The 12,881-nt window shown below is 31.4% G+C and overlaps 1 protein-coding gene across 2 annotated transcripts in view; it reads left to right on the top strand.

The window, feature by feature from the left end:
• The first annotated feature begins 7,124 nt into the window (after positions 1–7,124).
• LOC106689867 (sodium/potassium/calcium exchanger 5) overlaps positions 7,125–12,881 on the top strand; it is a 24,293-nt gene continuing 18,536 nt past the window's right edge. For both annotated transcript variants that reach the window (XM_067045419.1, XM_014435058.3), the window contains exon 1: positions 7,125–7,167. In XM_067045419.1, coding sequence (XP_066901520.1) covers positions 7,140–7,167 — 28 coding nt within the window. In that variant the 5' untranslated portion in view covers positions 7,125–7,139. The remainder of the gene's footprint in view (positions 7,168–12,881) is intronic.

Here is a 12,881-nt window from a genome sequence, read left to right as displayed (position 1 = left end):
CTCTATAAAACCATGCTTAGTATTTTCAATTTTGATTGTGCAACAATTTACTACTGAATAAATGGCTAAAAACAAAATCTAAACTTTAGTAAACTGATTTTTGTATTTCTGCAATACTTTTTCAAAAGAAAAATATTAAAATTTTCAAAAGCAGAAATATTATTAAAAGTAATTTTCTGTACTTTGCAAACCTGTTGGAATTGGAATTAGTCAATTGGCCAATTGAATGACACAGTTGGAAAATTAGCACGGGCAGTATTACAACAGTGGATAATTTAACAATATTTGTTGTGAAACGAGAGTGGATTAATTTCAATTCAAAGTTGAGTTTTAGTTGAAAGTTGGGCGATGTGCAAACATGAAACCTTTTAAGCTTTTATTATCTTGTGTTGCCTCTTCAGTAAATCATTAGATCGTCTTCTGTTTTGAATGATGTTCATTAGAGAGGGAGAAATGCTTATAAATAAACTTGAACACGTTCCATGTCCCTACTTTATTGGACGGGCGCAAGTAGTTACTCTAGGGTACCCTATAATTTAGGGTTTTAGGGTAGAAAAAACATATATATTTTTTTTTCTGACCTCCTAGAAAAATAAACATAAACAAATTAAATATATCCAATAAAAATGGATGTATATATGCATGCAAATATTGATCTTGGTTTGCCAGAGTGGCATTATAAGATAAATTGCCGGGTCCGCTGAAGGCGGTGTCATCAATGATGGCATGAGTCTGCCGTAAGCGTACTAGGAATAGGGAGGGGCTATTCCGGCTGGCGTTGATGAAGTGATGACTTCAGGCTGTAGAGCCAGAAGTCCCTCCCAAGGCGAGAACATCGACCAAGGGAACAGTGCTCTGACACCTCCCAGGTCTTGGTGGAGGGGTGATTTCTCGGAACAGTGGATTGGCACAGGCTTTCAGCCCATCAAAGAACTTGATGTACCAACGGCCTATGAATTCTGGCACGGTTGGGAGTTGGAGCTCTGCACAAATTTCTCTGTTCCTAGCCCGCTGGAGTGATGTTCCTCGTACTATTCGCTTTAGGAGGGAGTTCTGGAAACTCTGTAGGTTGTTAGCGTCGTTTTGTAGAGGTGTATCATTAGTGGTGCACCATGGAGCAGCGTTGGACGAATAATGGCCTTACATATTTGTAGCTTCAGGCGCAGTGAAAGTTGTTGTGACGTCAGGAGATGGTAGAGCCTATGATATATATATATATATATATGTGGGTTTTAGGCTCCTAAATATATATGTTTAAGAAAATATTCTTTGCAGGTAGAAGCTGAGGTTCAACCCCCCTTTTTTTTATTTATTTAAGTGTTTCGACCACTAGGGCCATTGACCCTGGAATAATTATTTTGAAAGAGTGAAAAAGTTTTGATGGGGTCTTCTCTCATCATCTCCTGTACATCTGAAGAGAATCGGTGTGATTCCTGAGCAATACATTCAGTAAGAATGGACCTAACGGTGAGATCGTTTCAGATACATCGGTGCATTTTCTTTTTTCATGAGATGACAGTGGGTGAGTCGAGTATGGCCTATATGAAGACGGGTTCTGCTCCTTTAAAAATACGAGTATAAAGTGGGACAGAACCTTCCGCAGTGCACGCCTTCCTATATCCTACATTCCTCTCAATTGCACATCGATTGACCTTTCATTCATCTTTTAAAAAATAAGTAGTCACTTTTAAAAATATTTTAAATGGCGTCATAAAAAATTCACTAAATTAAGTGGCGAAGCGGTAATTTAGAAATCGCTATCCTCCTGTCACATTAATGAGGACTCATAAGTGGTTTATATATTACCTGATTAGTGGTTTATATATTACCTAATTAGTGGGTTATATATTACTTTGATCGAAGTACTCACAAGACGTTAATAATATATTAGTTTAATTCCGTTATAATTGGAACAATTTAACAACTGACTGGTACATTTATTTATAACGGTTAAGTTAAGGTAATTTCAAGAAAAACTAATTCTCAACGTCGATCTACAAAACTACATTTTTATTTATTCATAACTTCGTTTTCTTACTATTAATTTATTTTTCTAATGTGTGCTTACTGGAAATATTTAAATTGAATGTGCGCCTAAATAAAACTTGTTTAATAAATTCTGTATCCTTCGTTCCGATGCCAGTATTTTCTAGCTTTGTTTCTATTGCCAAATATTTAGTACTCCGTGCCACTCCTATATCCTATATTTTATCAATTATCTATCCTGATGATTGTTTCTCAAACGGCTAAAAGGTTTAACAGGTAAATGCACAATAAAAGTGACTTAAATGCATTTTTAAGGAAACTAAATTTTAAATATATTCCGTGGACAACCCTGTTTGTCTAATGGTTCGAACCGGACTTCCATGAACAAAATAAAACCGAATATACAAAATTAAAATTAGTAATAAAATAAAAAAGACATTTTTCTCTATTGGAAACTGTTTTTTCTTTGAAATAGATCCAAAGAATCTAAATGACATTGATCTGGCTTGAAAGTGGGGAAATTAAGCTTTTAGTTGTAGTTACGTTGGATTTCAACATTGAAACGAGTTATGAATTATATACTTATATAGATAGACAAAAATATTCTTAAAAATAAAAACCAATATTTTCCAATTTTTTATTTAAATGAAAATTTGTATTTAATGTTTTCAAAAGACGCTATAAGCAGGTTTGAGTTTTCTTTGAATTTTTTTTGTAGTCTACTTCACTAGAAAAGAATATGTTTTCGTAATATTTTAAAAACTTAAATTTAATACAAAAAATGAGATCGATTGGTACACCATTAGATACATGGAGAGCAAAGGTTTATATGCGATGGTATACAAAAATTTTGCAAAATATTTTTTGATTCGACACCTTGAGTGCATTGATAAAAACCTTGAAAACGTATCTGATATTTTTTAACCCAAGGTCACCAAAAAAGGTTTCATGGATATCGGTAACTTGACGGGCGTAGCCTCCCCTAGTAAGTGGTCCGCAGACTTCTATTTGTTGGGAACCACTGATCTATAAGAACTACTTTCGTCGCGCCTGTATGTTTATCTTGTCAATTTATCAATTTTGGTTTTTTATCGATGAAATATATATGTATAGAATCGTCGCATTAATTTAAAAAAACAAAAAAACAAGAGTATTTCTTGAAAAAAGAAAAAAAATATTGAAAACTTATCAAAAATAGTTTTTTATTCTGATGAAAATTAACTTTAAAGTAAAGAACATAAAATAGAAGTGCTTAACCTCCTCAACTATTTAACATATGCAAAATAATCAGTTAATTTATTCTTTTAAAAACTTTTTGATTTAAAAAAAGTTAATTAGGACCAAATACTCGATACACTGACTCAGAGGACAGGCGGGGTCGAGTAATGGTTTATTAGATTAAGGAATGTTGTTTTGACCTCATAAATTATTTATAACTTTCACTCTCTATTAAGTTCCAACTTTCAGAAAAAAACAAGTTTCTTTTTTTAAGTCCCATTAATTCGTTCTCTATGATGAAAATATTTGCAAAACTAGAAATTTGATATCAATGGAGGTCACGATTTTCTGATAAATGGACATTTTTTACTTTCTTTTACCTATAGATGTATATAGTATGTACACAATGTATATACTATATATATTGTGATCTTTCTTAATGTTTAATCCGATTTTTTAAAGGAAATGTAAGGTCCCGAATCCAATTATTAAAATTATAATTTATTAAAATTGTCTGTGATGACCAGAGCCCTGTTTCATAATGAAAGCTAATTGTATTAGTTCATATTACAAGTGTAGAAACTAGTGTCTTAATAATACTCGTACTTATTTTTTTCTTGATAGGGATGGCTATTAGTGATATTACAGGAATTAAAAAATACTAAAGTACAAGTTACTGTTGCACAAGTCTGTGTAATTAAATTAAGATAAAACCACAAGACTAAAATAGTATTAGTTTATACTTTATTATGAGAAAGGGCCCAGGTGGTGATTCTACACCACATTTGCTACAAAAAATATCTTGTGGACTTTGGACCGGTATTACATGATGAAATGTGTTGCAACATTAACATTAACATGTTGAACCTGAAACCTAAATCGATTTACTTCAAATTTGTAATACTTAAATGTCCTCGTATAACCAGTCCAAAAATATTTTTGATGATATTTCACAAAATAAGAGACACACAGATATTTTATTTGATTTTATTTTTTTTGGGGAAGGGAGGGGGTAATAGTCAGTTTATGAAGAACAGTATTTTAGAAAATGATGACCGTACAGAGCTGCTCTTAACTGGTTGAAATTATGGTCATAAATTCTAGAAAATTTTATGAAATTAAAAAAAAATTAGTCTGTCAGTTGCATAATTTTTGAATCAGTAACAATTAAAAAAAATAGGATTATAAATGCTAACAAAATTGATCTATTATATAAATAATATTATATAGAAAAATTAAAGGTAATAAGGACTTACAATATAAATTACAAAATAAAAATAAATGTAAATTCCAAAATTATAACAAAGAAAAAAAAACATTCTGGATTTGGTTTGTCTAAACTTCAAAAAAAGATTCGCACTTTTGTATGTTAGCATCATATTGGTTCTAAAATTAAATAATAACAACTGAAGAGAGAAAATAAAGGTTTTTATTTTTAAATATTTAAAAAAAACATCCTTGATGAATCAAAAAAATGTTTCCGATGTACCATGGACAGAGTCCCCGAAATGTTTTTACAAATAATTTTATTGCAGAACGTGATATTAATTATGATCTATGACTAGGCAATAATGACTTCAAAATATGAAATAGTTAAATTAATTAATTGATTTTTTTATACAGAACAGTTTTACAAAGATTGTTTATTTGATTAAGGCCTTTATGTGCTTGCATTTTTCTGGGTAAGGAGGTTTGAAATTAATTCGTCTTTCACAATTTTGTACTACTATTATGTAAATTTGTTACTATCTGTTACAGCAACACAGCCATGTCACAAACTGGAGTGAACAAGGTGCCTTCGCAGGACAAGAATTACATAAAAGGTTCACAGTTACATTTACAGTGTGTGCCTGTGCATTGGTGCAACTCATAGAAACAATTGATAGAGAACGAAGGAAACCGAATTCCGCTCATTCTGGAAAAAAAAGCTCGCCTATTTCCTTGTTACAACATACTCATCTAAACAATCATCTTAAATTTCATAAATTATCGCTTATCACAACGACATAACATTAACATAATCATAGTATCTAGACTGACACAATAGCTTGTGGTGACGAACTGAAAAGATTTATGATTAATGGATTGTTTAGGGTAAATAGTAACACTTAATTAATTCAAATTTATGACCATCCGTGGTTAAAAGAGAATATTTACTGACTTTCCTTATTTTGTAATCCGAACCACTTTCCAAGATCTTTCTCTTCATTCATCTCTACCCGTAGTACCCATTAGTTCTATTAATAAAAACAAACAATTAGCATGTTTTAATTAATGACTTCACTTAATTAGGGATCGGTACTTCATTATTCAAAAGGGGAAACATTTGATGAAAAAGGTATAACCGGCCGTACGTTTGCTTAAATATATTTCCCCAAGGAAACAGACCTTATTTTGTACAGAAATGATTGTTTAAAAATTTGGGTCCGTGTTACATACATTTATTAAGTGTGTTTTTTAACTAAACTATTCTCTATTAAAGTGATTGTTATTTTGAAACACCAATGATTTCTTTTTAATACATTTAGAATATATATGATTTCTTTTTAATATATATAGACTACAACACTTTTTAATATATAGACCTAAACCCCGTAAATATAATTCAAGTTAAAGCAATGTATAAGATGGGCGTGTAAGATTGTAGGGCTTAGTAACGAGCGGATCCCTAAAATGTTAATTAACACTGAACCAACGAGTAAACGTCTGAGGTGTACACCGAAACGTAGATGGGAGGATAGCGTTAAAACTGATTTAGTAGAATTGGGTTTGGAGGGGCATTGCAGGAAGGATGTATGCAGAAATTGTTTAGTGGTATCGGTATCGAACCATCGGGTTTGTTAGGCCTTCAATATTATTATTATATTCAATAACCATCGCCCCAAAGATTTCTTTAAAAATAAAAATCTTGTGCGGCGTACGCATCTTCCAATTTCCACTTATTATCCTACTTCGAGTTGAGATTATTTTTTTCACGTTTCGAATATGACATCTTCTTTATCATTTATAATGACAATACTTCACTTTACGATAATCCCATCCAGATGTTAGTTTCAAAACTACTATTACTTTCATGTTTCCATGTTTGTTACAACAATAGCCAAAAAGATTGGCCCTCCAGTAAAAGAAGGAGTTACTTCTTTTACTGGAGGGCCAATCTTTCCCTAAATGAATTTTCATTTAGAGGTCAAGTAAATAACTACTATTCATTATATCCATTATAATAAAGTGTATAGTCACAAATTTCTTTATTACTTCAATTAATATTCGAGCATTTATGCCAATCTTGGTTGCAGGCTGTCATGCATTTGTCAACTTAACTTATATTCTTGTCTGCTATTTCACTTGGTTATACTTCTTTTATTTGCATATTCTGTTAAAATATTATTATCACCTAATTGATGGTTGTTGTAAGTATTGATAATAATTAATTAATGTTTTCTTGTCCCATGGTTGTTATAACAGCAGTAAAAAACTTGGTACTTTTGTCACAACAGCCATGGAAATATGGAAACATTTATTTTATGCTTTAGTTGATTAGCAAATTCTTTGATATTTTGTTTTTATTCATTGTTAAACTGCTAACAATGTGAGATAGTTAAATATTTCAAGGGCACTAGGAAGGGGTACTTGTATCCCTCATACTGTAGTTGTTGTTGGTTGGGGCTTTAGGGAGTAAAACCCTGAGGTTATCAACGCCCATGTTTCGCACTTTATAATTCTATTTCAAGATTTGAAACTCCTTGGAAATTGCTAAATAATTAATTATTTTAGAATTATTTAATACATATAACAAACTTTCGGGTTTAAATCCTATTCAAAAGATTATTCCTTTTTAAGAAAATTAAAACCATTTCTATGTTTTTCTGCTCATCATTCAGGGCATCCGATACACTCGGTCCCACTCCCAATCTACGTAAGTTCATGGAATAGAAATGACATTCTTCAAATATGTGACTAACCGTAAGTACACTGTTATAGTATTGACATTTTGGCGGTGGTTGCTTATTTATGAGGTATGCATGAGTTAAATTCGTATGACCTATTCTTAATCTGGCAATAGCTACCTCCTCCCTGCGATTGGAACGGTTTGATGTGGTCTATGGTTTAGTGGTTTTTAATGTGCTTGGCGAGCTTTCATTCCACATGGCTTGCCAACTATCTAATATTTCATTTTTCATCGGGAGACTTATTTCTTGGGGTGTCGGAACGGCCGTGCCCAGACCCGGAAGAGCAAGTGCTTGTTTGGCTTCAAAGTCTGCCAGTTTATTCTCATACTGTAGTTTACAGAAAATAAAAATATCTTAATACCTGTCTGCAATGAAATAAATAAAAAAAATTAATAGATTTAACAGCAAGAAGACCGTTCAGAGATCGTTTTCAAACAATTCCATAATTCTAGACACGTAAAATCACGTCTTCAAGGTATAATAGTGTAACTGATTTTTTTTTGTCATGAAAGCAGAATATTTTAATGAACGGATATAATAAAAACATACAATAAACTAATAAGCTATCCTCTATCTGTCAACTGGTATTAAGTTTTGAATTTAATTAGATTTGCACCTTAACTATTCTTTAATTATTTTTTTGTATAACGATATGAATAAGTATTTAAAAGTTTTTATTAATTCTTTCTATGAAGTATAACACAGTAGTATGCGTTATAAGAACAATAATGATTATAAATACCGTGGTCATTATAAAAATAAAGTAACCAAAAAAAAAATTACAAAGGCTATATCGTATGACTTTTTAGTATATTATACAGATCTACACGAGTTTTGAGTCTTCCAAAATAAATTAAAATTAAAAAAAAAAATCAAATAGGTTTTTTGGTTTATTATTTTTAAAAAGAAACATTAATTATCATCCAAGATCCGTTTTTTTTAAAAGCAAAAACGGTCAATTGAAATAGTTAGGAGCACTGAAATCGCGATTAACCGTCAGGAGGCACAGATGTGATAAGTCAATTCTGTAACCTTTCAGATTTGAGTTTTAACGTTTAATGCAGGGATCAGTAAGAAAAACAGATGATTAGATAGTCTGTGGGCATTTCTAGAACATTTGGGACCCTGGGGGGATTTATTGTCGTGACCCCTCTCAACCTTAGGAAAAACAAAATCAACTCAAAATCTCTTTAGACTGGTTAAAAAAAAAAGTAACGTGAATTTATAAAAAATAATGTTTTATGTCTAAAGTAACTGGAGTACGCCTCCCTCCTCTCTATTTTTAAAGTGATCGTAGCCTCACTTACTTAAAAACGTTGCAGAGGAGAACGCCAAATTAAACATCATTGAGGTTTACGAAGTAACAAATAAAGGAGCAGACATTACTTGATCACTTCACTATAGTAATAAAGGCTTAGCTAACCCGAAAGTTCGATGCCGATACTTCCAATCGCTGTTTACGTACATCCGTTTAGTGAAGCCCATCAAAATCCAAATCTAATAGATCAGTGCTGAAGCAATCCTCTAACCTGCGTCATTTCACTAACACCACAAATTAAGTCAGAGCTGAACATGTATATATATATATGTGTGTGTGTGTGTGTGTGTGTGTGTGTGTGTACATAAATTGCTGGATATAAAGAATTCGTAAAATTTGTAAAAAACTTAGTAATCAGACAACGTTAGGGAGAGGAAAGGAACCAAAATTCATAAAAAAGAATTCACTACGAAAAGTCTGATGCATTATTTATATTTCTAAATCAAATAAAAAGGGATAAGCAGAGAACTTAAGGGTGGCCGGCCCTTCATACTGAACCGATTCCCTGGATTAAAAAAAAATGATAATAAATTGAACAAGAACTCTCTTTACTCCGAACCAATTCTTCAAATAAAATTTTTGATTTAAACTTATATAAGTCATTTGAAGTAGTGATTGTTGTAATTGATGTTGTTTACAAAGCGGATAAATATGTAATTAATAGCAGTTGTTTACTATATAGATAAATACGAAGCAGTAGCTGTTGTTTACCAAGTAAAAAAAATACTGATTCTATGATATGATTGCGGAAAAATATTATAACACAGTATAAAGAATTCCTTGATGCATTAATTTAAATTCAAAGAACGTCATATAAATTACAAATTGGATCAATTTTAGCCATATAAAGGACTACATGCAACAATGCAGCTTAGAATTAATTTGATTAAAAGGCGAATTATGTAATGGTATAAGAAATCTCTACAGCATCAGATTCTGTACCGGAGTTATTAATTTGGTAATGTTTTTGTTGTAAACCGTCGAAGAACAAAACATCGAAATTTTGTACAAAACTGTGGCATATGATTACAAACAGCTCAGAAACACATAAATACCTTAAAATTTACACCAATGAGATATTTAGTTTGATAAATTAACAATTCATGGAATGGTAGGTGTTACTTTTGTTTTTCACCCATAAATCTTGAATGGTGGAATTAATTTAATAAAATAATTATAGAGCATTAAATTATAAGTTGAATGTGCGGTAAGCTGGTCTGAAGTACTATTTAGTCAATTAGTTAGTAGAATAGATGATTTACAACCGTAGCACTTCACTGAATTCGATGCTGTTCATTCCACGCATAAATTAATGTTATTTAATTTGTTCTACTATAACTTTTTCTCTATCATCTAAAGTTTAGGATATAGAGGTGACAAAATCAAAAGAAAAACCTAAACTTTTGTAATGCGTTACTTAATTAAATCTATTAGCATTAAGCAGCTAATAGATTTAATTAAGGACTGCTTTAGGACCGCAAGAAATGTGTTTGAACTCAAATTTGGTAAAATTAAAATAATTTCATTTTTGGTTTACAACAATTTACGGCTTACGAAAGCCCTCTTAATATTTTTTGTATCGTTATTCTGAGAGGACATGACCCAGAATATATAATTGAATTATTATTATTATTAAAACAAAATAATTTATAAAATTAATAAGTGCGGTGCGGAATTTGATGCTGTTTACTTTCTTATACCATAAATGTAAGCAATAAAATAAAAAGATCAAATTTATTTATTAGTTAAACTAATTAGCTAATAAGTATGAGTTTTGAAATCGTTATATTAAATGTGGTAGAAACTGATTTTTAAAATGATTTACAGAGTTCTATGCATCAGGCTCCTGTATAATTGTCCTATGCCGAGCAACCTTACTAGTTTGGTAGCCGTATGTTGAGCAAAGGGACTTTTCTTCATTCCTTCATGACGACCGAAGAATCATAGATCACGTTTTACATAACAATATGTTGTTGAGGAGCAATATTTCTTTTAATGCTGTAACCTTAAGGTCTTAAGAAGGAATTGGGCACGTATTTCTAAGTAACTGGTCCCTGCATCATTTATAATCGTGTAAATAGCTCTAATGTAACAGGAATTTTAAATGCTTTTTGCTTTCAAAAGCTTTGTATCCATACAACAAAATAAATAAAAATGTCGCATTTTGTATTCTGAACATGAAGGAACAAATTCAGTGGCCAAATTTGTGCTCGTGCACAATCGATCTAACCAAGTATCCGATTTTCTGTGATTGTGTGGTTTGATGAGTTTTATCGAATTTTGTCGCCGCTACTACGGCGTAAACGAATTTTTTTCGGCACATATTTTTTTTTGCAAGTATTTTCTCTATATTTCGAAAACTCTTTCTCTAATTTCGCTCAAACTATGGACAATGAGGATTTGAATGAAAATGCCCTAATATCAATTCTATACTCTAGTTTTGCTTAATCGTGCACAAAACTACTTTTCTTGAAGAATAGTTGAGGGTAGACTTTTATTTCCGTGACGGTCCCACCAAATGAAACCGCCTCTTCCCCCCCCCCATAGTTAGAGTAGGTTGATTACCTCTAGAATAAATCCCTCCCGTATGTCAGAAATGACCAGACAGGGGGTCAGAAAAAAAAATAAAAAAGCTGAGCGAGCTAGGGCAAGGGTTCCAGAGTGCTTCGTTTAGAAGGCTAGAATCCAACTTAGATAGGTCAAAATTTATTTCATGAGGGCTCCGAGAAATTAATCTCAACATGCCCACTTTGGGGCTGTTTAGGCTCTCAGTGGAGGACTCGAGTCAAACAAAAAAAAAAAAAGTTCTTTTCTAAACATGCATGTTATTTGAGCATTGGTAGATATTTTTCTAAATCAGTTCAGAGACTGGAATAAATTTAGATAAATAAACAGAATAAAATATTGAAAAGAATAATTAAAATTTTAGATGGAAAGGGCATAAGTAACAGTTTAGGTTCTATTATATCTAAACGAGATCTCGACGCTGGAAATGTGTAAATTATAAATGCTGTGGTTGACAAATACAAAGAAGAATATTATAGGATATTATCAAGAATTTACTTCAATTATATTGTGCTATGTTACTTAAGATCGTGCAATAAATTGTTTGTCGTGGATAGTTCTAAGTAAATATAACAAAAATAATTCATTATTTTACTCTGTGTAATTACAAAGAAAAAAGAAAAGTAATATGCAGGAAAACAGCACCATTATATCTATTTTAATCACTCTTATCTATTCATCAGAGTACCAATAACATTTATTTCAATTACAAACTTACAGACGTATAGAAGTCGTTTTATTACTTTGCTGACTTTGTATGTATGGGATGTACCACTCTGGGAGTTAGGTGCGAAGAAAAAAAACTATCTATGGGCTTGATTTTATGCATCGGGCATCATCACTCACACACGCGGGCACACATACATATATATTTGCGTCTTCCTTTCTTCGCTTCCTTTGATCTCTGTACTGCTAATTCTTTCCTAATACCTACCTCTTCTCCACAAGTTTTATAAGTTGGGTTTTGAGCATCGAGTTCCTGTGCTTATCTGTAATATCGACTTCTAACCTTTGTTTATTTTTGCTATCCTACTATAACGTTTGCACTGCTATTTTTTTACATGAATTTTTCGTGTAAGTGTGTAAGGAACTCATTATATAACGGTTTGGTGAGAAAAGATCCAATTCAAAGTGTGTGGCGCACTGTTCTCAGTACATCAAAAATTCAGGTAAGGTTGGTTTTTGGAGCCTATGTGGACAGTCGGCGGGTAAGGATAGCTTGTCGATCTCATGTTATTACCTCTATCTCTCAGCAAAAATAATTAACCATAAAAGGACATTACACACAATGCAGATATGCATTTATGTCTAAATAACATTCTGGATGAATTTTAATCTAAGATCGGAACGTGAACTGTATCAGTTTTTGTTTTACGTTTTATCTCAGTGAAATCTTATTTTTCTAATCCTTAAATCATTTAAATTGTGATTTAAGAATTAAGTAAATTTGAAAAATGGAAATAGATTAAAATATATATATGCTTTTAATTTCTCGTTAAGTATGATAGTAATTTGTAAATCTTAAAGATGCACAAATCAACAATTTATTTTAATAAAAATGGATGGACATTATTATTAATTACATTAACTAAAAATATTTAAAATTTCACTAGAAATATCCTTTATGTTTTTAAAAATATCAGCTTAAGTACTTATTTCTTTTTTTAATTAGATTTAAATAAATAATTTGTTTATCAATGTCTATATTACATACTCTACATTTATGGATGGATTACTAAATATATACCTGTAATACTAAATTATATTATTTCATTAAAACAGATAAGGAATTTGAGCAAACCACTTACTTTCCTTAGGGATTTCACCCCGTAGAGTTGTTATTA

Source organism: Halyomorpha halys, unplaced genomic scaffold, assembly GCF_000696795.3.
Source record: "Halyomorpha halys isolate HHAL.00 unplaced genomic scaffold, Hhal_1.1 Scaffold1502.1, whole genome shotgun sequence".
Lineage (NCBI taxonomy): Eukaryota > Metazoa > Arthropoda > Insecta > Hemiptera > Pentatomidae > Halyomorpha > Halyomorpha halys.
The sequence above is the reverse complement of the archived record's forward strand: the minus strand, read 5'-3'. Positions and strand labels throughout refer to the sequence as shown.